The 25,426-nt window shown below is 39.9% G+C and overlaps 1 protein-coding gene across 1 annotated transcript in view; it reads right to left on the reverse strand.

The window, feature by feature from the left end:
* Window positions 1–2,491: 2,491 nt before the first annotated feature.
* Window positions 2,492–25,426, reverse strand: part of ADAMTSL1 (ADAMTS like 1) — a gene marked incomplete at its 5' end in the record, with an annotated part of 328,947 nt that continues 306,012 nt past the window's right edge. Inside the window, 3 exons of the mRNA XM_039244420.1 lie at window positions 2,492–2,752; window positions 4,271–4,491; window positions 5,278–5,387. Coding sequence (XP_039100351.1) covers window positions 2,646–2,752; window positions 4,271–4,491; window positions 5,278–5,387 — 438 coding nt within the window. The remainder of the gene's footprint in view (window positions 2,753–4,270; window positions 4,492–5,277; window positions 5,388–25,426) is intronic.

The following is a 25,426-nucleotide window of genomic DNA, read 5'->3' on the forward strand; positions in this document are numbered from 1 at the left end:
TTTGGGTTCACTTACAGAGCTGGCCCTTCAGGCATGGGCCTCCAGCTTCCCATGCAGAGCTGAAAACTGCACTTCTTCTTCAGCGGCCAAACACACATAAGTGGCTGCGAACCACCCTCAACCCCTGTTCAGAGCGAGACAGGAAGGCTGAGCTTAACAGAGACTCGGACGACAAGATTTAAATAAATAAGCTGTATTATCTGTACAAAAAAAATATAAATACAGTTTTGTGTTTTAGAGGAGGAAAGTGCCTCCTTCCACATTATTCAGCAGCTCTAATCATCTTGTGTTGCTGCTGAGTCACAATTCACAGAACAAACAGTAAATGTACATTCATCTCATGCAAGGAGCACACTGCTTCCCACCCCAAACCTAGGTCCTCCGAGCTCGCTCTGAAGCCCCCCTCCAACTGCTCCAACCTGACATGAGGCAGGGCTGGAGGACACCTGCTCTTTAGAAAATGTAAATATTGGCCACTGGTTCTCAACAGCTATGGAACTAGAAATAGCCAACCACCTGAGTAGCCATATGGAATCTGTATTCCTCATTCCATGCATAACTATTGTGTCACAAATGCACCCCCTCTTCTTGCCCTGTCATCCCATGTTAGCTTTACAATGTATTCTGTACACAGTGAATGGATCCAGAGTTAAACATCAGGTTCTATTAGAAACAGGAACAATACAATAATTACCAGAGTTTACAGGAACACAAACTGCAGGAAGTTAATAAAAAATTCCCCAAATACTTTGTTGTCCGGATGACAATGTACAATTATTAATATTGCACTTTTTTTATACAAGAAATCCTAATAAATATTCACAAAAGATATACAGACATAGAAAACATTCTCTTTTATTTTAAATAAACATTACAATGATTTTTAATAACATGATTTCTTCGAGCCCATGGTGGTGAGGAAGAAAGAGACCCACCCTAATTGTCCGTAGCTCATCTGTGGAGGGGGACACAGCTTAATACTGTCTTCCCCGTCTTGGACTTCCAGGCAGGCTGGAAAACACAGCCCTGGTATTGGTGGTGGCCCGGGGCTGAGTGGCATTTTGCGAGTGTGTATGTGAGGAAGGGCAGGCTGTCTGAGGGGTGAGTGGCCGTGGCCATGCTGCTCTGGCTATTGAACAGTGTCCACTCAAGGGGGAGGTAGCCAAAACCACTCGCCCAAAGCCCCTCTGCTGAAAGAACAATTTGCCAAATAGTCCCAGGATTTCAGGTTTGCCTCTAGACTTTGCTGCAGCCATTTTACTGTAGCTGACCAGCATTACTGGAAGAGTGTGCGCTGCCTTGCCTACTGGATTCCCCAAACTGGGTGGCTATTAATTGCTGTAAGGTTCATAGTATTTCAGTGTGTATGGGGGGGAGAACAGGTTGAAAAGCCTTTGAGGACCCTCTTGCAAGCTTCAGTTATCCTATGGCTTTGCCACCACACCCTATCCCCCTTCCCCAAGCTGCTGGATAAGTAGGCACACAGCCCTCACTGTGCTTCTGAAACCACCACCACCAGCCCACTGTCCCACCCTGGGTCGGCTCTGGAAGTGGCTACTATGACCCGACCGTCTGGCAAATTGAACCCAACCCCTGGCTCTTAAGTGTGGAGCAGCAAAGGCTGTATAGGCAAAACCCCCAGCCTATTCTTACTCAGAATGCCCCTGGCCCGTATCAGCAGTATTGTTCCGGGCTGGGGTTGGGACAGGGAACTCTTGATGTCGAGAGAGATGCAAGGGGGGGCGGGGGCCTGAGTGAGTAGATCTTGATGGCTCACTGGCTTTGCTTTGGGGGTACAGGCAGAAAGCTCACTGCAACCATGTGGGGAGTGGGGACTCTCCTGCACCCTCTGTGAGGGCAGGAGAATCCAGAGCTCCCCTTCCCTGAGCCTCCTCACTGCCTGCTCACTCCTCCGCATCCACCTGCACTTCCCCACTGAGGACCATGCACAGGTTTCTTTCTGCTTCTGTCTCCTTCCCCCCACATTGTTTTCTGCATCAAGTATGCTTTAGGCCTGTTTGGATTATCTCCTTACTGCTTCGTATCCGTGCTTGGAGTTCTCACCGCTCCCCAGCAGAAGAGCTGAGTTCTGGCCTGGGTTCTGCCTTACAGTGGTGTCCTCCTCTCCCTGCCTGCTCTTCCCAAGGCTGAGGCAGAGGAGGACACAGAGCAGAAGCACACTCCTGTGTTGACCGTGTGCTGCCAGGAAAGACACAGCTGGTCGTCTGAAGTCTGTACCAACGTTGCGAAGACTGTCGCCTCCCCTCCCATCTCTCCTCTGCTATTGGCTCTGACTCCCTGCTGTACCCAGGAGCTGTGCTTGCCTCTTCCTTGACCTTTTTGGGACCCAGGTTTGGGAAGGCGTCTGCTCTGCAACCTCCTTTAGACCCCTTTCCTTGTCTTTCCTCCACATTCTGTCCTCCAGTGAACCGAGAGAGAGCGAGAGAGAGCGAGAGAGGGAGAGAGAGAGGGAACATGCTGAGGTCCTCACGTCTGGGGTGGGGGAGGAGGTTGGACGAGGGTGTGGGGGGGAGGGGTGGGGAGAGGAAAATAAATAAATAAACGAAGAGAGCTTAAGTTCTGTCCAAGGTGGTGGCGTGAGTCCTCTGTGTGGCCAGGGTAGAGCTTTTCCCTGGGCCCTGTCTTCACACTTTGCCGCAAGTCCCACAGCAGCGAGATTTGAACTGGCTGAGTTGGCAGAGTTTTAGCTGTTTGACCTTCTCGCAGTACCTGGTAGTATCTCTGCACTCCACTGGGAAAGGGCACAGGAAAAAAAAAAAAAAAAAAAAAAAAGATGTGAAATGGAGCTAAAGGCTGTGGTCACTGGGTGCTTCCTGGGGTCTGCATTGGGCACTGGCCTCCCACGCTGGAGGGGCCCCCACTGTCCAGCATCTCTGGGTTGGCCTTGCTCTGGTGGAACTCAGCCACCTGCCTCCCAGCCTGCCAACAGGCTGCAGGTGGTGGCTGGATGACAGGGGCCAACCCTCGCCTGCACTACTTCCTTTCTGATAGCACGCTTCCTTCCTTCTCCTCCTCCTCGGAACCACCTGATCCAGGGCCAGCTTGCCTTGCCCTGTGGTATTTAAGCGGCTCTCCTCAAGCTGGTTCTCACAAGGACTAAATTCTGTTCCGCTTTGCTGTGGTGTGCAAATGAGCCTCTGTGGATGGCCTCATCGCCTGGAATGGAACTTTTTTTCCTTCATGAAGGCTTATTTTCTTACACTGTCCATCAAAGCCTCTCTACTCTTTCCCCTGACCATGTCTTACCTGAGCACTGTGGTATGTAGCTCAGTACTGGCACAAACTAGACAGTCGTTAAGTACTGGTGCTGATTTGGGCTGTGGGCTTCTGTGACTAACATCGTAAGTCTGAAATATGTTGAACAGTAGCACTCACTGTGGTGAGCTCTGAACACAAAAATGGGTTGGCACCACACAGAGAACACAGTTCATCCCTCACCAGTGTATAAGCAACGGGACAAGTTGCCTACAGGACATCTGCCTCAGCACTGGGCATCTGATGCTCAGAGAGGCCCCGGTTAGGGGAAAATTGCATGGCAACATTGAAAAACTTTTTATTCTTTGCCTCATACTTTGTCTTCTTTCCTGTGGGGAAGGGCCTCCAGTTTGTTTTGGGTCCAGAGGGGAAAACAATATCCAACTGGGATACAAATGCCAGTGTTGGGCAGAGGAGGATCCGGACTTGAGGGAGAAGGGAGGACAAGAGTAGATCGCAAGGGCATAGGCTCCTGCACAGTTCTGCTGGGCGCCCATGGGCTGGGAAGGAGGGAGGGCAGCAGGTCCTTGTTCTGTGAGAAGCAGAGCCATGGTGGGCACACGGCCAGCTGGGCAGGAGGCAGTGTGTGTGCTCTTCTAGTGCAAACAGAGCTTTCTATCTAGTAGCCTGGCCCCCAGGAGGCATTGGTTGTCGTCCCCTGGGTACCAGCCACACTACTGTGGGTGAACTGGGGGCTGATTTCATTCAACACGTGGCCAATAGTACCTGGCTTCGCTCAGGGCCCAGATCAAGCCCTTAGGGGGCGGGGGGGGCACACTTGGCCATCTTTCGTGGCCTTGACGCTTGTAGACACATCCTTGCACACATCCTCGCTTGCATGCAACCCTCTGAACATACCCAACTCTGGCCCCGGCTCACAATCCTTGGGGAGACTGGTGTAGTGCCCTACGCTCAGGGTCCGTCCTGGGGGCCGCCCTCTGTGCCTGATGCCCTGCGGGGAACTGGCAGAAGACTCCTTGGGGTTGGAACATACTGTTTTCACACGGGGTGATGTTGCAACGCTGCCAGTTGGCTGGCCGGGGCCCCCAGGAGCACAGGTGCTCAGGCACTGCCTTGTTGGTGCGGGCATGCACACACTCCACACGCCGGGACTGGAAGCCGTAGTTGCCACAGGTAGCCGTGCACAGGGTCCACAGGCTGACCCTCCAGTGCACACTGCAGGCTTCCGACCAGCAATTCTGGGTGCTCACGGGCCTGCGGGAGGAGGGGGTAGGGTTAGGGTCTGCCTCGGTGGGGGGTGGGATGGGGGAACAGATGGGAAGACAGTGTTGCAAACCTAAGAATGTCAGGCAACTTCTCGAGAACTTCTAGTGCCTCCCGACCTGGGTTCTGGTCTCTGCTCCATTAGTGAGTGGCTGTAAGCTCCTGGAAGGACATTTGCTCTGACTGGCCCTCTGCGTGCTTGTGTCTACCCAGGCTGTATCATTGTATGACCCAAGAAGAAGCTCTATCCAGGATGAGGGCTGCCAGAGGCAGAGACTGGGGCTGGGGCCTTGTGTAGGGATGGTAAGCCCTAACCCCAAGGGGACAGCCACAGGAAAGCATGATAGGGAATGGGGACTGGATAGGAATGGTACGCTGAGACTCAGGGATAAGGGCCCTCATTCTGGCTTGACTTTTATAAGAATGGCCAATGAGAGTGAGGGGCTGCTGGAGCCCTTGAGGTCTGGCGGTCACCTCCTAGCCCTCACTTCCTGTGCACCCTAGGGCTAGTGCAGATCTCACGCGGTATCAGGCCACCCTTGAAGGAATAGCACTTTCTGCACTCTTTGTCTGCAAGAGGAAAGCCCACCCTGGCACATTCAGTAAGTTCAAGGCCGCCACTGAGCCATCTATCTCTGAGAACAACAGCCTGGGGAGAGTGGAGGTGAAACGGAAAGGGAGACTGTGGGATGTTAGAGGAGAAACAGTCACTTAACACTGTCTTTCCATGCTACTGACGCAGGGGTTGGGGAAAGGAGGTCCACGGCTTTCTCTTACCTGGGAAGGGCACTGCACTGCTCTGATGGTAAGGTGATGCCATCTCGTGTCTGGCAGAACACTTGTCTGTGTTGCACGGCTAGGTGAGGCCCGATGCAAGGCCCATTGCACTGGGAAGCAGAAGGTGACATGTATAGTGTTAGCTGAGTCAGGGGAGAGGCTGCAATGCTCAGGCTGCATGAAACACAGAATCCTTCTGCAGTGTTCTGTTTGGGGCCTTCGGATCATTTGTCTTGCCCTCCTTTGTATATCAACTAAAGAACATTGGCATATTTTCTTTGTGCTATAGTAGAATAGTTAGCTTTCCTGTAGTCTATAAAAGCATTCTGTTAGCAAATGGCTAATGGTAGTGTAGAGCCAGTTGGAGAATGTCAGCTCCCTCCCAGATGAACCATATAAAAGGTTTCTTGGCATAAAATACTAAGAGTGTGGTGTGGTAAGTTTTAGAGCAGACTTTTAAGCATCCCTTCAATCCGAAGGGTAATTTGGTTTGTTGTTTTCTTGCTAAATTCATCCAAGTTAACCAGTCCATCATTTCTTTCCTTTCTTTGGCTTCATTTTTTTCCAGGCCAAACCCAGTGCAGATGAACAGGAGTAGACTTAGGTAGGTATAGTTAGTATCTGCCCATTCTGCTATGTGCTCATAGAGGTTGTTAAACTTTTCCTAGAGTTTACAGAGCCAGACTATCACCCCATACCAAAGCAGCAGGCCCTTAGCCAAAATTTTCTATTTCAGTAAAGTAAGGGGATAGACATCTCTTGGAGGTCACTTTAGGAAAAAAGCATCTTTGGACTCCAAATATCTACAGGGGAGACATTATGTTAACCTTCAAAACTATAAGTAAAACTCTTAAAATTTTTTTTTTTCTTTTTGACCCCCTTCACCCATTTCTCTCACCTTCTATGTTCCTGCCTCTGGCAACTACTACCAATCTATTCTGTGTGTGTGTGTGTGTGTGTGTGTGTGTGTGTGTGTGTGCATGCACGCATATGTGCACACATTTGTATTAGATTCCACATACATGAGAGATCACAGGGTATTTGTTTTTTGTTTAGCATAATGCTCTTAAGGTCCATTCATTTTGTCACAAATGGCAAGATTTCCTTCTTTTTAATGGCTAAATAATATTCCATTATACCTACCTATCAATCAATCAATCTATCACAATTTCTTTATCCACTCACCATTGATAGCCCCTTAGATTGTTTGTATATCTTATTTATTATAAATAATGGCATGAATATGGAGGTACATATGTCTTTTTGAGTTAATGTTTTCACTTTCTTTGGATAAATTCTACCCAGAAGTGGAGTTGCTGGTTTATCATATGGTGGTTCTATTTTCAATTTTTTGAGGAGCATCCCAACTGTTTTCCATATGGCCGCACAAATTCATATTTCCACCAACAGTACACAAGGGTTCTCTTTTCTCCATATCCTTGCCAAAAATGGTTATCTTTTTGATAATAGCCATATTGAAAGGTGAGAGGTAATATCGCATTGTGGTTTTGATTGGCATTTTCCTGATAATTAGTGATCATATACTAAGATACATTTTCATGTACCTGTGGCCGTCTGTATGTCATCTTGGGAAAAATGTCTATTCAGATCTTCTACCCATCTTAAAAATTGGATTGTTTTTGTTTTTTGCTATTGAGCTGCATGAGTTCTTTATATATTTTGGACAGTGGCCCCTTATTAGATGTATGATAAGCAAATACTTTTTCCCATTTCATAGCTTGTTTTTTCATTTCATTGATGGTTTCCTTTGTTGTGCAGAAGCTTTTTAGTATGATGTAGTTCTACCTATTTTTGCTTTTGTAGTCTTTGCTTTTGGTGTCAGGTATTGCCAGTGTTCTTTTTTTTTAAATCTATGTTAAAGGACCTTGCTGCCTATGTTTTATGATGAGACTTTTATGGTTTCAGGTCTTATGTTCAAGTTTTTAGTCCATTATTTTTTTTGAGACAGAGCACATATGTGAGCACAAGTCGGGGAGAGAGTGGGGAGGAGGAAGGGAGAGGGAGAGAGAGAGAGAATGAATGAATGAATGAATGAATGAGTGAATCTTAAGCAGGCTCCATGCCCAGGCACGGAGATCCCAACGCGGGTCTGTCTCAGAACTCTGAGATTGTGACCTGAGCCAAAATCAAGAGTCAGATGCTTAACCCATGGAGCCACCCAGATGCCCCTAGACCATTTTGAATTAGTTTCTGTATATGGTGTAAAATTGTGGTTAATTTTCATTCTTTTGTATGTGGCTGTCTAGTTTCCCCAATCTCATTTATTAAAGAGACTGTCCTTTCCTCATGGTATATTCTTGGCTCTTTTGTAGTAAATTAATTGATCACAAGCACATGAGTTTAATTCTGGGTCTCTATTTTGTTCTCTTGATCGATGTCTGTTTTTATGCCATTACCATATGGTTTTGATTACTATAGCTTTTTAATATAGTTTGAAATTAGGGGGCATGAGGTCTCCAGCTTTGTTCTTCTTTCTCAAGATTGCTTTGGCTATATATTTTTTTGTTCCATACAAATTTAAGGATTGTTCTATTTTTGTGAAAAATGCCATTGGAATTTTGATTGGGATTGTATTTAATCTGTATATATTGCTTTGGGCAAAATGGGTGTTTTATCAGTATTGATTCTTCCAATCCATGAGCACAGGTTATATTTCCATTTGTGTCTTCAATTTCTTTCATAAATATTTCTTAGTTTTCAGTATACAGTTCTATCATCACCTCCTTGGTTAAATTTATTCTTAGGTATATTTTTCATTTTGATACAATTGTATGTGGGATTTTCTTCATTTCTTTTTCTGAGAGTTTGGTATTGGTTTTTGCACACTGATTTTGTATCCTGCAACTTACTGAATTTATTATAACAGTTTCTTTTTAGAGTCTTTAAGGGTTTTCTATACATAATAATAGCATGTCACCTGCAAACCATGACAGTTCTATTTCCTTTTTATTAGGACACTTATTTCTTATCTAATTGTTCTAGCTAGGACTTCTGACACTATGTTAAGTAAAGATGGAGAGAGTGGGAATCCTTTATGGTTTCTGATCTTAGAAGAAAGGCTTTCAGCTTTTTGCCATTGAGGATGATGTTAGCTGTGGACTTGTCATCTATGGCCTTTACTATGCTCCGGTACATTCCTTCTATACCTACTTTTATAGTTTTTATCATGATTGGATACTGAATTTTGTCAGATGCTTTTTAGGCATTGATTGAGGTATGATTTTTGTCCTTCATTTCGTTAATGTGGTGTATTGCACTGATCATTTTGTGGATATTGAATTATCTTTGCATCCCTTGGGTAAATTCCATTTGCTCGTGAGGTATGATTCTTTTAATATACTGTTGAATTTGGTTAGTGAAAATTTTGTTGAGAGTTTTTGCATCTATATTCAGGCATATTGGCCTGTAATTTCCTTGTGCCTGTCTTCCTTCAGTTAATTTGATGTTTTCAAGGTTCATTCAATATTGTAGCATGTGTAGAATTTCATTCCTTTGGAAGGCTGAATAATATTCCATTGCAAGTATATACTACATTTTGTTTATCCATCGATCTGTCAGTGGACATGTCAGCTGTTTGCACCTTTTGACCATTATGATGCTACTATGAACATTAGTGTACATACATTTGTTCAAGTCCTTGCCTTCAGTTGTTTTGAGTATATATCCAGAAGTGGAATTGCTGGATCCTATGGTAATTCTATGTCCAATATTTTGATAAACTGCCATACTCTTTTCCACAGTAGCTATACTATTTTACATTCCCATCATCAGTGCACAAGGGTTCCAATTTCTCCACATCTCCAACACTTGTTATTTAATTTTATTTAAAAAATAGCCATCCGAATAGATGTGAAGTGATATGTCATTGTGGTTTTAATTTGCATTTCCCTAATTGTTAGTGATGTCAAACATCTTTTTATGTGTGTATTGTCTATATGTAGATCTTTGGAAAAATGTGTAGGCTTTGCATTTTGTTGTTGAGTTGTAGTTCTCTAGATTTTGGATATTACTATATCAGATATATGGTTTGCAAATAATTTCTTCCATTCTGGGTTTGCTTTTCACTGTTGACAGTGTCCTTTGATGAGGAAAAGCTTTTGTGTAATTTTTATTTTGTTAACTGTACTTTTAATGTCCTAGCCAAAATATCATTGCCAATCCAATAATATGAAGCTTCTTCCCTACATTTTTCCCAAGTTTATACTTTTGACCCCTATATTTAAGTATTTGATCCATTTTCAGTTAATTTGCATACATGGCTAAAATAAGGATCCAGCTTCATTCTCTGCATGTGGTTATCCAGCACCATTTATTGAAAAGACTGTTACTTCCTCATTGAATGATCTTGGCACACTTAATCTGATTATATGTATAAACGTTTATTTCTGGGCTCTCTATCCTACTGCATTTGTCTATGTGCCAGAACTACATCAGTTTGATTACTGTAGCTTTATAGTAAGTTTTGATAGGAGGAGTGTAAAGTCTCCAACTTGGTTCTTTTTTAAGATGTTTTATTGGCTATTCAAGATCTCTTGACATTCCATTTGAATTTTTGGATGGATTTTCTAATTTCTGCAAAGAAGGCATTGGAATTTTGAATCTCTAGATCAATTTGAGCAGTACTAACAGTAAGTTTTCTAATCCATGAACCCAGGATATCTTCATGGTTTTTTTTTGTTTTTGTTTTTGTTTTCTTTAGTCTTCTTTAATTTCTGTTAGTAATGTTTTGTAGTTTTCAGTGTATACATTTTCCCTCCTTGGTTAAGTTTGTAAGTATTTTTATAAGTATTTTTTGGTGCTATTGTAAGTGGAATAACTTTCTTAATTTCCTTTTCAGATTGTTCATAATTCATTTATAGATATGTAACTGATTTCTATTGATTCTGTATCTTGAAACTTTGTTGAATTCACTTATTAGCTCTAAGAGACGCACTCTGGTGGTGTTACTGTATTTTTAGGGTTTTTACATATGAGATCATGTCATCTATGAAGAGAGGTACTTTTACTTTATTTTTCTTGCATAGTTGATCTGAACTTCCAATACTATGTTGAATGGAAGTGGTGAACATTGCATTCTCATCTTGTTCCTCCTCTTAGGAGAAAAGTTATGATAGCTGTGGTGTTTTTCAGCTGTGGGTTTTTCATATATGATCTTTTTTATTTTGAGGTAGTTTCTATTACCAGTTTGTTGAGTTTTTAATCACAAAAGAATTTTGAATTTCTTCAAATGCTTTTTCTTCAACAATTGAGATCATTTTTTCCTTTTATTCTGCTAATGGGGTGTATTTTAGTGGTTAATTATCATATGTTGAACATTCCTTACATTAGAAGAATAATTCCTATCTGAAGGTGTGTAATTCTTTTAATATGCTTCTAAATTTCATTTGCTAGTATTTTGTTGAGGATTCTGTAGTAATGGAGGGTATGAAGTGGGGAGGAAGCCATAAGACATACTAAAAACAAATGGCAAAATTTAGTCCTTCCTTTCCAGGGATTACTTTACTTTTTAAATTTTATTTCAGAGAGTGCAAGCAAGGAAGGGGCAGAGAGAGAAAATCCTAAGCAGCCAGCATGCTGTCAGCGAGGAACCCAGTGTAGGGCTTGATCTCACAAACTGTGAGATCATGACCTGAGCCAAAATCAAAAGTCAGTTGTTCAACTGACTGAGCCACCCACCTGTCAGTGATTATTTAAATGGGAAAACACTCCCCAATCAAAAGGCACAGACATTTGCATGATAGGTTAAAAAAAATTCCAAGCTACCTACAAGAGACAGTGAATGTAAAAGATGGATGGAAAAAGATATTCCATGCAAAAATAGTAACCAAAAGAGAGCTGTGGTGGGTGTCCTAAATATCAGACAAAACACATCTTAAGTCAAAACTGTTGCAAGTGACAAAGAAGGAAACTATATATTGATAAAAGGCTAAGAAGTTCTAACAATGATTAACACATATGCATAACCACCAAACCTCCACAATGCATGAATCAAGCTAAGAGAGAGACAATTCTACAATAATGATTGGACACTTAAAATACCCCACTTTCAATAACAGACAGGACAACCAAACAAAAGGTAAAAGAAAAAAAAAGTTTAACAAGACTGTTGTCCAATTGGCCCTAAGAGACCTATATGGGACACTCTACCTAACCAAAGCTGTATACACATTTTTTCTTCATGGTAGGCCACAAAACAAGTCTTAATAAATTAAAAAAAAAAATCATACAGATTATCTTTTCACCACAATGAATTTCTTTCTTTCCTTTTTTAATGTTTTTATTTCTAGGAGAGAGAGAGAGAGACAGCGTGAGCAGGGGAGGGTCAGAGAGAGAGGGAGTCACAGACTGAAACAGGCTCCAGGCTCTGAGCTGGCAGTCAGCACAGAGCCCGACGCGGGGCTCGAACTCACAAACCGCGAGATCATGACCAAGACGAAAGTCGGACGCTTAACCGACTAAGCCACCCAGGTGCCCCCACCACAATGAATTTCTGCATTAATAATTAAAAGGAGTGCCTGGGTGGCTCATTTGGCTAAGCATCCAACTTTGGCTCAGGTCATGATCTCACAGTCAGTGGGTTCAAGTCCCATGTCAGGCTCTGTGCTGAAAGCTTGGAGCCTGGAGCCTGCTTCAGGTTCTCTGTCTCCCTCTCTCTCTGCCCCTCCCCTGCTCATGTTCTCTGAAAAATAAATAAACATTAAAAAATATAGAAGGGATATTGGTCAATTTTTTGTACTGTCTTCTGCTGGCTTTGGTATCATGGCAATCCTGACCTCTTAGAATGAGTTAGGGAGTGTTAGTGTTCCCTCCCTTTCAATTTTTAGGAAGAATAAATGTAGGTAGAATTTACCAGTGAGGACATCTGGTCCAGGGCTTTGCTTTGTTGTGATGTTTTGGATTACTGATTGAATCTCCTTATTAGTTATAGGTATATGCAGATTTTTATTTCTTCATGATTTTTTCTTCATGATTTGGTCTTGGTGGGTTGTGTATTTCTAGGAAATTGTCCATTACATATAGGTCATCCAATTTGTTGGTGTACAATTATTCATAGTACTGATATAATCTTTATATAAAATCAGTAGTGTTCATGTTTTAAGATTTTAATAGAGTTTTTCTTAGTGTAGCTAAATTGGGAAGAACTAACTTGTGGTTTCATTGATTTTTATTTATAAACTATATATTTATCCACTTTTGTCTTTAGAATGTTTTTCTTCTACTAGCTTTGGGTTTAGTTTGCTCTGGTTCTTTTTGTTCTTTAAGGCCTGAAGTTAGGTTATTTACTTCAAGTTTTTAATGTAAGCATTCACAAACATAAGTTTCTCTTTTGGCACTGCATTCTCTACATACTGTATTTCCACTTGTCTCAAATTATTTTCTCATTTCTCAATACTTATGAATTTTCCTGTTTTCCTTCTTTAGTAACATTTGAAAAAACATCTTGCACAGTCTTTGTATACTGTCTCTGTGCCTAGGCATTCCTTTACTGAGTAGCTGGGTGTGCTCTGAGCCTGTGATGAAAGCTCAGGATATGCTCAGGTCTTTTCTGAGCATATTTCTTGCCTGGGCCTGTATGTAGCTTTCTCAGTTCCTCTGGACAAATAGCTCCTTTCTAATGGGGTAAGATGTTCGAGGAAATTAACCAAGTTCTCAGGGCCCTTGATGCTCTGTTTTATGTCTTTATCTGTAATCTCTTGCCCTAGGTGTCTGCAGGTCTGTAGTCCTCCTAAAGCTTTCACAGTGGCTGCCTTTTTCTCCCCATTTGAGGTCTGAGTTAAAGGAGACAGAGATCATTCCTTTAGGTAGTTCCCTGACCGGTTAGAACATTGCAGACAGGATTTTCTATGCTCCCTATGGATTGAGGAAGGGAAATGGACTGCTGATGCCTCTATACTAAGTGCCATTCTGGAGAATAGACAGGGAAGCGTGAGTAAAAATGCCACAAAATGACGTTTCTGAGGGTGAGTTTTCTTTATTTGGGCATTTGCTTGGTTGTCGTAGGCTTTTCCTCCTAAAGGATTAGTTCGGCCAATTTCTGGTTGTTTTTTGATGTTTCCATGGGAGAATGGGAACTTAGGGCTACCTAGTCTGTCATTTTGCTGATGTCCTTGGCCACAACTGTAAATTACTCACTACCAATTTGACTTCACTGAAACTGCCCTTCACAGGCCACCAGTAACAGCCAGTACCCAGGGGAGCTTGACTGACAGGGAAATGTTTACTTTTTCTTGTATCCATTTTGATACCCCTTATCCTTTCTTCTTTCTGGAAACTCCTTTGTTACTCTCTGTGATATGCTTTCTTTTTCTACTCATTAGGTGTCCTTTCTTCCCCCTCCTGTTTCTGCAGATTGATTAGTGTTCCTGAAAGTTCTATCCTGTAACTTTCTTCATCTCATGCTTTCCCTCCCCTTGGGTTATACTACCTTTTTAAGTCCCAGATCTATATTCAACTACCTAATAAAATATCTAATTGGATATTTCAGCAACATATCACCATGTTCAAAACAGCTTCTTACCCAATTCACTCTCTTTTCTGTATTCCTACCTAGTTGTTCAGTCCATTTATAAACTCAAGTATCAGCTTCCTCCTCCTATTGAAGTACCACAGAAACCACATGAATCACACTTTCATAGACTCTCTTCTCCATTTACATCGCCTTCATTTCTATCAGCACAATTTCTCTGCTAGATTAGGTTTTTCTTTCTCCAGTCTTGTCACTTCCCAATTCAATACTATACTGATGAATGTATAATCCTTTAAAAACATAACTCTATGATACTCCTACTTAAATATCTGAGTGTTGCCTCTAAACAAGTGGAATTTATAATAACATCCAAATTCCTCATACTGCATGAGACTTCTCATGATCTGGCACCTGCTTTCCAGTAACATTTATATATTTCTAACTCTCACCTAATTTCATGCAAACATTCTGGGGCTGCTTTCAGTTTCATTCCTTCACATGTGCTTTTATGGAACACATTCCACACACAAGACAGGTGCCTCATAAATGTGTATTGTATTAAAAGAAGAAAGTTGACTTATGAACATGAAGCCAGACTGTTAGAAAGTGGTCTTAGTTCTACTTAGACTAAAATCAGCCTGGTTTCCATAGACATCAAAGAGGTAAGCACATGAAGGAGCAGATATTTGCATGACATGATTTCGTTGTCAAAAACAATTGCCATTTTCATTCTCACAGAGCAGAATGTGGAATACTGAAAGGCGTCCATAGTTTGAAGCACACCCCAACAATATCATCAGCAGGATTGTGAGATCAAGCAGTAAGTACACTGTAATTTGTAATGTCTCAACTCTTGCTACTCTTTTTAATTTTTTTTAATGTTATATTTATTTTTGAGAGAGAGGGAGACACAGAATCTGAAACAGGCTCCAGGCTCTGAGCTGGCTGTCAGCACAGAGGCCGATGTGGGGCTTGAACCCAAGAACTGCGAGATCATGACCTAAGCCAAAGTCAGTTGCCTAACTGACTGAGCCACCCAGGCACCCCATGTCTTACTACTCTTTAAAGGATAGTCCTTGGACCCATAAAATTGGCATCACCTTAAAGCTTTTAGAAATTCAGGATAGATGAATAAGGATGAGTCAACATTGTGAGAGAATAGAAAATATAAGAAAGTACTGAATAGAAGTCACACACTATTCTTCACTATGTAAAGAACACAGTAACTAAACTGACAAATGTAGAGGGGTTCAGTAACAAACTAGATGAAGCACAAGGACCAGTTACCTCAAAAATAAGACAGTGAATCTTATCCAATTACAGCAGCACAAAGAATGAAATCACTATGAAGACAACTTAAAGAACTTACAGGACAATAGCACATAGTAGGGGACCTAGAAGGGTCAGGAGAAAAAGGAGCAAAAACTACTTTTAAGAAATAAAACCTCCCTAACTTGGGGAAGGAAACAGATATAAGAAACCCAAAGAGACCTACACCAAGGCACATTATAATTAATATGTCAAAAGTTAAAGATAAGGAGGGTATACCAAAAGCAATAAAAAACAAACCCCCTCAACAACTTGTTACATAAAAGGGAACTCTGATAAGACTATCAGATTTTTTTTTTAGCAAAAAATGTGGAATATACTGTATCATTGTCTACTTACCTGTAACCTGCTGAAAGAAAAAACTTCCAACTAAGAATACTTTACCTTGCAAAGTTATTATTCAGAATGGGAGAGAAAGTTTTTCAGACAGGCAAAAGCTAAAGGAGTTCACAATCACTTAACCAGCCTTAAAAGAAATGTTAAAAGAGGATATCCTATGTCAATTATATTTCAGTTTAAAAAAACACTCCCAAGACTTTGTTATATAAAAAAGAATGCATAATATGAACAAAAATTGCTAAAGGGTCAGCTTTAAGCTAAAAACAAAGGGAACTAATTAGTAAGTAGAAAACATATGAAAGTGTAAATTCACTTTTTTTTTTTTTTTTGAGAGAATGTGTGAGCAGGGGAGGGGCAGAGAGAGAGAATCCCAAGCAGGCTCCATGCTGATAGCAAGGATTGATCCCACAAACCAAGAGATCATGACCTTAGCCAAAACCAAGTGCTGGACACTTAACTGACTTAGCCATCCAGGTGCCAGTAAAGGTAAATATATAGAAAAGGTAATGGATTAATACTTATAAATCTAGTATGAAGGGTAAAGGACAAAATAGAAGCAACAACTCTAACTGCAATAATTAGTTAAGGGATCACAAGATAAAAAGATGTAAAATGTCACATCAAAAACAAAATGGGAAGAGAGTAAAAACGTAGAGGTTTAGAATGGGATCAAGCTTAAGTTGATGTCAAAATAGATTGTTATAGATGTAAGTTGTTATATGTACATCTCATGGTAACTACAAAGCAAAAGTCTATGGTGATTACATAAAAGATAAGGATAAAGGAATCTAAGCGTAAAGTCATCAAACCACAAAGGAAGAGAAAGAGAAGAAAAAAGGAACATCTAGGAACTACAAAAAAGCAGTAAGTACCTCCTTATCAATAATTATGTTGAATGTAAATCAATTATAAATGCTCTGATCAAAAGACTTAGGGCAGCTGGATAAAAAAATGAGACCCATTTCTTTAGATATAAAGACACACACTGAAAATGAAGGGATAGGAATGATAATCCATATTAATGGATACCAAAAGAAAGCTGGGGTAGCTGTACTTATATCAGACAAAATAGACCTAAAAAAAGACTAATAAGAGACAAAGACTGACATTACATAATGAAGAATCAATCCAATAAGAGGATATATCATTTGTAACTTATGCCCCCAACATAGATATACCTAAATATATAAAGCAAATATTAACAGACCTACAGGAAGAAATAGACATCAATGATTGTAGGGGATATTAATACTCACACTAATGGATAGATCATCCAGACAGAAAATCAATAAGGAAACATTGACCTTAAACAACATGTTAGACCAAATGGACTTAGCAGATATATATATAGAGCATTCCATCCAAAAGCAACTGCATACACATTCTTCTGAAGTACACATGAAACATCCTCTAGGATAAATCATATATTAAGCCAAAATAAGTTTTAATAAGAAAACTGGAAATTCACAAATATGTGAAGATTAAACAACATGCTACTGAACAACCAATGCATCAAAGAAGAAATTAAAACAATAAATATTTTGAGACAAATGGAAATACAACACACCAAAACTTAAGGGATGCAGCAAAAGCAGTACTAAGAGGAAATTTCATAGCAATATATGCCAACCTCAAGAAACAAAAATCTCAACCTAACTTACACCTAAAAGAACAAAGAAAGCTCAAAGTTAGTAGGTAGAAGGAAACAACAATGATCAGAGCTGAAATAATACAAAAGGTTAATGAAACTAAAAGCTGGTTCTTTGAAAAGATAAAACTGAATCCTCTTTTTTTGGTGACTCTAGCAAGGTTTGTCAAAGTCAGAAATGACATAGGAGATTTTGCAATTGATAATACAAAAATAAAAAGGATAAGAGACTACAATTATTGTTTTTTAAATTTTGCTTTAGAGAGAAAGAGCATGAGCAGGGGAGAGGGGCAGAAGGGGAGGAGAGACTTCCAAGCAAACTCCACTCAATCTGATGACCTGAGCGACCTAGGTGCCCCTGCCCAAGAGACTATTATTATATTATGCCAACAAATTGGACAACTTAGAAGAAAGAAATTTCTAGAAACCAAAACTGATTCATGATAAAAGGGAAAACCTGAACAGACTGATTACCACTAGGGAGAGTGAGTAATCAAAATCCCCCAACAAACAAAAGTCCAGGAACAATAGCTTCAGTGGTGAATTCTACCAGACATTCAAAGAAAAAATAATAATCCTTTTGAAACTCTTCCTAAAAATAGAAGAGAAGGGAATGCTTCCAAACTCATTTTATGAGATAAGCATTACCAACACCAGAAAGGGACACAAGGAAAGAAAATTGTAGGCCAACATCTCTGATGAACATAGATGCCAAAATCATCAGTAATATATTAGCAAACCAAATTCAGGGATACATTGAAAAGACCATGTACCACAACCAACTGGGATTTACTCCAAGGGTATAAGTATGGTTCAACATCTGCAAATCAAAGTGATACAACACATTAACAAAATGAAGGTTAACATAATAGGATAATCTCAATAGATCCAGACAAAGTATCTGTCAAAATCCAACATTCCATTTATGATAAAAACTCTGAACAAAGTGGGCAGAGGTGAGAAACACCTAGGTGACAGAGACTCTTTGTCCTAGACTTGTCCATAATGAGTTTGGCTTATGTCATCTAATAGCAAACAAATTCTTGGGGAGGCTACTCTTCTTGCTGTAGCAGTGCCTTTTTGCAGTGGGCTGGCCAGATTTGCAACATGATGAGGACCTGCTACATATCTTGTTGACAAGGTATTTAGAAGGGACATCTACTCTTGATTTAGAAGATGGTGGAGTAGGAGGATCCTGAGCTCACCTCCTCCCATGGACACATTGAAATAACAACTACACTTGGGCAAGTAACTCTGAAAACAACCTGACGACTACTTCCCCAGCTAGTCATAGAAGGGCACATCAAAAAGGGTAGGAGGGGTGGTTGTCAGGAACCAAACCCCCAGTGTGAGTAACCACAAATGTGAGGGGCATCAAACCCTACACTGGGCAATCCTGGCCCTGGGGACCAGCACTAGGAAGACGAGTCCCCATAAAGTCTGCCTTTGAAAACCAGCAGGGCTTAGCTCCAGGAGGGTGATGGGAAACTGAGTCCCTGCCTTTAAAGAGCCAGCATGCTAAATAACTTGGCCTAACACATAGCACAGAAGCAGCAGTTGAAAAGCACCTGAGGTATATGTGAAGGAGATTAATTGACTAATCTTAGAACATATGCTGGAGTGCAGAGATTTGCACGAGAATTCTCTGGAAACAAAAGTGCTTGTGGGCATTTTTCTTGCCATCTTCTAAAAGAATGCTTGAGGGGTATCCAGCTAACACTCCAATTTACCTTGCTAGTACTGCATGCCCCACCTTAGCATTCTTCTGTACACCCAACCCACCTGCCAAGACGCATTCCTTCAAAGCAGCTCCTGCACCATCACACCTGGCCGGCAGCCATGGCAGGGACTGGTGCAGCTCAAAAGTGACTCCTTCACTGAAACCAGAAGCTGTTTTTTTGAAAGGATTAACAAAATGATAAGCCACTAGCCAGTTTGAAAGAAAAAGGAAAGGACCCAAATAAACAAAATCAAGAATGAAAGAGGAGAGATCACAACCAACACAGCAGAAATAAAAATAAGAGAATATTAGGAGCAATTATATGTCAATAAAATGGGCAATCTGGAAGAAATGGACAAATTCCTAGAAACATATAAACTGCCACAACTGAAACAGGAATAGAAAATTTGAACAACCAGACCCATAACCACTAAAGAAATCAATTTAGTAATAAAAAATATCCCAAAAAACAAGAGTCAAGGACCAGATGGCTTTCCAGGAGAATTCTACCAAACCTTTGCAGAAGAGAACACCTATTCAGTTGAAGCTGTTTCAAAAAATAGAAATGGAAGGAAAACTTCCAAACTTGTTCTCTGAAGCCAGAATTACCTTGATTCCAAAACCAGACAAAGACTCCACTAAAAAAGAGAACTACAGACCAATTTTCCTGATGAACATGGATGCAAAAATCCTCAACAAGATATTAGCCATCCGGATCCAACAATACATTAAAAAAATTATTCACCATGACCAGGTGGGATTTATACCTGGGTTGCAGGGCTGGTTCAATATCTGGAAAACAATCAATGTGATTCATCGCATCAATAAAAGAAAGGAAAAGAACCACATGATCCTCTCTATAGATGCAGAGAAAGCATTTGACAAAATACAGCATCCTTTCTTGATACAAACCCTCAAGAAAGTAGGAATAGAAGGATCATATCTCGAGATCATAACAGCCATATGTGAAAGACCCAATGCTAATATCATCCTTAATGGGGAAAAGCTGAGAGCTTTCCCCCTAAGGTCAGGAACAAGATAGGAATGTCCACTCTTCGCCAATGTTATTCAACATAGCATTGGAAATCTTAGCCCTGGCAATTAGACAACACAAAGAAATAAAAAACATCCAAATTGGCCAGAAGGAGGTCAAATTTTCATTCTTCACATATGGTATGATACTCTGTATGGAGAACCCAAAAGATTCCACCAAAACCCTGCTAGAACTGATCCATGAGTTCAGCAAAGTTTCAGGATATAAAAATCAATTCACAGAAATCGATTGCATTCCTATACACCAACAATTAAACAACAGAAAGAGAAATCAAGGAATTGATCCCATCTACAGTTGCACCCAAACCCATATAATACCTAGGAATAAATCTAGCCAAAAAGGTGAAAAATCTATCCTGAAAACTATAGAAAGCTTATGAAAGAAATTTAAGAAGACACACAAACAAAAAGGAAAAGTTATTCCATGTTCCTGGATAGGAAGAACAAATACTGTTAAAATGTCAATGCTACCCAAAGAAATCTACATATTCAGTGCAATACTGATTAAAATAACACCAGCATTCTTCACAGAGCTAGAACAAACAATCCTAAAATTTTTATGAAACCAGAAAAGACCCTGAATAGCCAAAAAAAAATATTGAAAAAGAAAACCAAAGCAGGAGGCATCACAATCCCAGACTTCAAGCTGTATTACAAAGCTGGAATCATCAAGACAGTATGGTACTGGCACAAAAACGGACACTCAGATCAATGGAACAGAATACAGAACCCAGAAATGGACCCACAAATGTATGGCCAACTAATCTTTGACAAAGCAGGAGAGACTATCCAATGGAATAAAGACCGTCTCTTTAGCAAGTGGTGCTGGGAAAACCGGACAGCAACATGCAGAAAAATGAACCTGGACCACTTTCTTACACCATACATAGAAATAAACTCAAAATGGATGAAAGACCTAAATGTAAGACAGGAAACCATCAAAATCCTTTAGAAGAAAGCAGGCAAGAACCTCTTTGACCTTGGCCATAGCAACTTCTTACTCAACGTGTCTCTGGAGGCAAGGGAAACAAAAGCAAAAATGAAGTATTGAGGCCTCATAAAAGCTTCTGCACAGTGAAGGAAACAATCAGCAAAACTAAAAGGCAACCGACAATGGGAGAAGATATTTGCAAAGGAAGGATAAAGAGTTAGTATCCAAAATCTATAAAGAACTTATCAAATTCAATACCCAAAAAACAAATAATCCAGTGAAGAAATGGGCAAAAGACATGAATAGACTCTTTTCCAAAGAAGACATCCAGATGGCCAACCAACACATGAAAAAATGCTCAACATCAAAACCACAATGAGATACCACCTCACACCTGTCAGAATGGCTAACCTTAACAACTCAGGCAACAACAGATGTTGGTGATGATGCGGAGAAAGAGGATCTCTTTTGCACTGCTGGTGGGAATGCAAACTGGTGCAGCCACTCTGGAAAACAGTATGAGAGTCCTCAAACAATTAAAAATAGAACTACCCTATGACCCAGCAATTGCACTACTAGGTATTTATCCAAGTGATACAGGTATGCTGTTTTGAAGGGGCATATGCATCTGAATGTTTATAGCTGGACTACGAACAATAGCCAAAGTATGGAAAGAGCCCAAATGGTCATTGATGGATGAATGGATAAAGAAGATATGGTGTGTATGTATATGTAATGGAATATTACTCAGCAATCAAAAAGAATGAAATCTTGCCATTTGCAACTACGAGAATGGAGCTAGAGGGTTTTATGCTAGGTGAAATTAGTCAGAGAAAGACAAATATCATATGACTTCACTCATATGAGGGCTTTAAGATACAAAACAGATGAACATAAGAGAAGGGAAGCAAAAAATAAAACCAGGGAGGAGGACAAAACATAAGAGACTCTAAAATATGGAGAACAAACAGAGGGTTACTGGAGGGGTTGTGGGAGGGGGGATGGGCTAAATGGGTAAGGGGCATTAAGGAATCTACTCCTGAAATCATTGTTGCACTATATGATAACTAACTTGGATGGAAATTTTAAAAATTAAAAGTGACTCCTGCCCTGGGAAGGGGGTGAATAAACCCTTTACACTGGTATACCTGTAGTTTATGCACAGAGAGAAAGCCCTATTCTTTGGTGTACCTGCAGCTGGTAAAGGCTAATTTCAGAGTTAGGCTAAGCGCCAGCCCTATTCCATCAGCATGGCTACAGTACCAGTAGCTGGACCTCTGAACAGCTTTAACCCTGCTCAATGTGCATACATTAGGCAAATCAAGTCATTGCAGCTGGCTGGCCTAAAGGCCAGTCCCACCCACGAGTGTGTCCAGGGTAATCACAGCTCAGCCAAAACCAGAATATGCACACAGTTCCCACACAGGGAATATCCTTGGAGCAACTGGTTCTGATTATGTTGGGGAATAGTGCTATATGGAACCACAGTACCTGTTTTACAGAAAACCACTACTCTTAAGACCAGGGAACATAGGTGACCTACCTAATACACAGAGAGTTAGACAAAATGAGACAGGGGAATATGTCCTAAAGGAAAGAAGACAAAACCATTGACAAAAAGATAAGTGAAACAGAGATAAGCAATATGTGTGATAAAGAGTTCAAAGTAATGGTCGTATGGGATGCCTAGATGGCTCAGTTGAGCATCTGACTCAACTGCAGCTTGGGTCATGATCTCACTCATGGTCATGGGATTGAGCCCTGCCTCTTGTGCGGAGCATGGAGCTTGCTTGGGGTACTCTCTCTTCCTCTCCCTCTCCCTCTGCCCCTTCCCTGCTAATGCTCTTTCTCTCTAAAAAAAAAAAATAGGGGTGCCTGGGTGGCTCATTCGGTTGAGCATCTGGCTTTGGCTCAGGTCATGATCTCACAGTTTGTGGGTTCGTGCCCAGCATCAGGCTCTGTGCTGACAGCTAGCTCAGAGCCTGAAGCCTGCTCTGGTTCTGTGTCTCTCTTTCTCTCTGACCGTCCCCTGCACAGGCTATCTGTCTCTCTCTCTCTCAAAAAAAAAAAATAAATAAATAAACATTTAAAAATAAATAAACCCCAAAGTACTGGTGGTAAAGATACTCACTAGACTTAGAAAAGAGATTAGCTCAGCAAGAATTTCAACAAAGAGACAGAAAATATAAAAAAGCTCCACTCACTGAAATGAAGAATACACTAAAGTGAATCATCAGATTAGAAGATGCAGAATAATTGTTCAGAGATCTGGGAGACAGGGTAATGGAAGCAACCAAGCTGAAGAGCAAAAAGTAGAAAAAAAATGGTAATAGTTAAGGATCCCAGAAGGAGAGGGGTGGATAGAAAACTTCCTAGACATCTGAGTCTAGTAAGCAGAGAGATCCCCAAATAAGATAAACCTAAGGAGGTTCATACCAAGCCATGGCAATAATTAAAATGGCAAAGATTAAAGAAAGAGAATCTTATAAACAACAAGAGAAAAACAAATTATTACATACAAGGGAAATCTCATAAGACAATCAGCTGATTTTTAGCAGAAACTTTGCAGGCTTACAGAAAGTGGCATGATATATTCAAAGTGCTGAAAGGAAAAAAAATTCACCACAAAGAATACTTGGCAAGGTTATTATTCAGATTTGAAGGAGAGAGAGTTTTTCCAGACAAATTTTAATAGAGTTAATCACCACTAAACCAGACTTAGAAGAAATATTAAAGGGATTTTTTTTTTTTAAGTGGGAAGAAGAAGTCATACTAGAAAAAAACTTCACTGGTAAAATGACCACATAGTAAAGGTAGTAGATGAATTACTTATTAAGCCAGTGTGGAGGTTAAAACACAAAAGCAGTAAAATCAGGTATATCTACTAAAATTAGTTAAGGGATGCACAAAATAAAAAGATGTAAAATATGACATTATATACATAAAACACAGAGGGGGAGTAAAAATTTAGTGGTTTTAGGTTGTATTTGAACATAAGTGACCATCAAATTAATATAGACTGCTATACAGCTAAGATGTTATATATGAATTCAATAGTAACTAAAAATTAAAAACCTATAATGTATACACAAAAATAAAGAGAAAGGAATCCAAGCATAATACTGAAGAAAGCCATCAAACTACAGGGAAAGAGGGCAGCAGAAGATGAACAGAAAGAAAAAAACAAAACAGCCATAAGTACATACCTATCAGTAATTAAATATAAAGGGACTAAATACTTCAGACAAAAGACATAATGTGATTGAATGGATTTTAAAAAAGGAGCAATCTATATGTTGCCTACAAGAGACTCACTCAGACCAAAAAATATATGGACTGAAAGTGAAGGAAAGGAAAAAGATCATCCAAATGGAAACAAAACAAAACCACAAAAAACTAGGATAACGGTGCTTATATCAGACAAGATAGACTTTAAAACAGAGTGTACCAAGAGATAAAGAAGGGTATAGGATAATGATAAAGGGATCAATTTGAGGAGGATATGACCATTGTAAATATCTACTCACCCACCATAGGAACACCTAAATATATAAAGCAAATATTAACAAACATCAAAGGAGAAATTGATAGTAATATAATAATATTAGGGTAGTTTAACACCCTACTTATATCAATGGATAGATCATCCAGACTGAAAGTTTACAAGGAAACCATGACTTTGAATGACACATTAGATGAGATAGATCTAACAGATATACAGAACATTCCATCCAAAAACAGAATACATAAACTTTTTAAGTACTTATGGAACATTATCTAGGATAGATCATGTTAGGCCACAAAACAAGTCCCAATAAATTTAGTAAGACTGGAATCATATCATGCATCTTTTCCAGCCACAATGGTATGAAACTAGAGACCAATTACAATAAAAAAAAAATGGAAAAAACACAAACACATAAAGGCTAAACAACGTGTTACTAAACACTAAGTAGGTCAATGAATAAATTAAAGAGGAAAACCAAACAATACATAGAGGTGAATGAAAATGGAAACAGTACAAAATCTTTAGAACACAGTAAATAAAGTTCTAAGAGGGAAGTTTATAGCAATATAGGCCTGTTATAAGAAATAAGAAAAGTCTCAATCTAACCTTATATCTAGAGAAACAGGGCTTTGTTATTTTTCTAAAGCTAGTAGAAGTATAGATATAATAAAGATTAAAGTGGAAATAGCTGGAGACTAAAAAAAAGAAGATAAAAAAAACCAAGAGCTAGTTTTTTGAAAAGGTAACTAAAGTTGATAAACCTTTATTTAGACTATCACAGAAATACAAAGAATTATAAAGAGAATAATATGAAAAATTAGATGCCGACAAATCGGACAACCTAGAAAAAATGGGTAAATTCACCAAAACATAGTTTTCTAAAACTTAATCAGGAAGAAATAGAAAATTTCAACAGACCAATTACTAGTAATGAATTTGAATTTGGTAATCAAAAACTCCCAACAGAATTTTGTCTATTTGGGTGCTCTCTCTTTTCTTTTTGATAAGCCTGGCTAGAGGTTTGTCAATTTTGTTTACTTTTTCAAAAAACCAACTCTTGGTTTCATTGATCTGTTCAATTGTTTCTTTGGTCTCTATGTTGTTTATTTCTGCTCTAATTTTTACTATTTCTC

The sequence above is a fragment of the Hyaena hyaena genome, unplaced genomic scaffold, assembly GCF_003009895.1.
Source record: "Hyaena hyaena isolate Hyena2069 unplaced genomic scaffold, ASM300989v1 scaffold_240, whole genome shotgun sequence".
NCBI classification, from domain to species: Eukaryota; Metazoa; Chordata; class Mammalia; order Carnivora; family Hyaenidae; genus Hyaena; species Hyaena hyaena.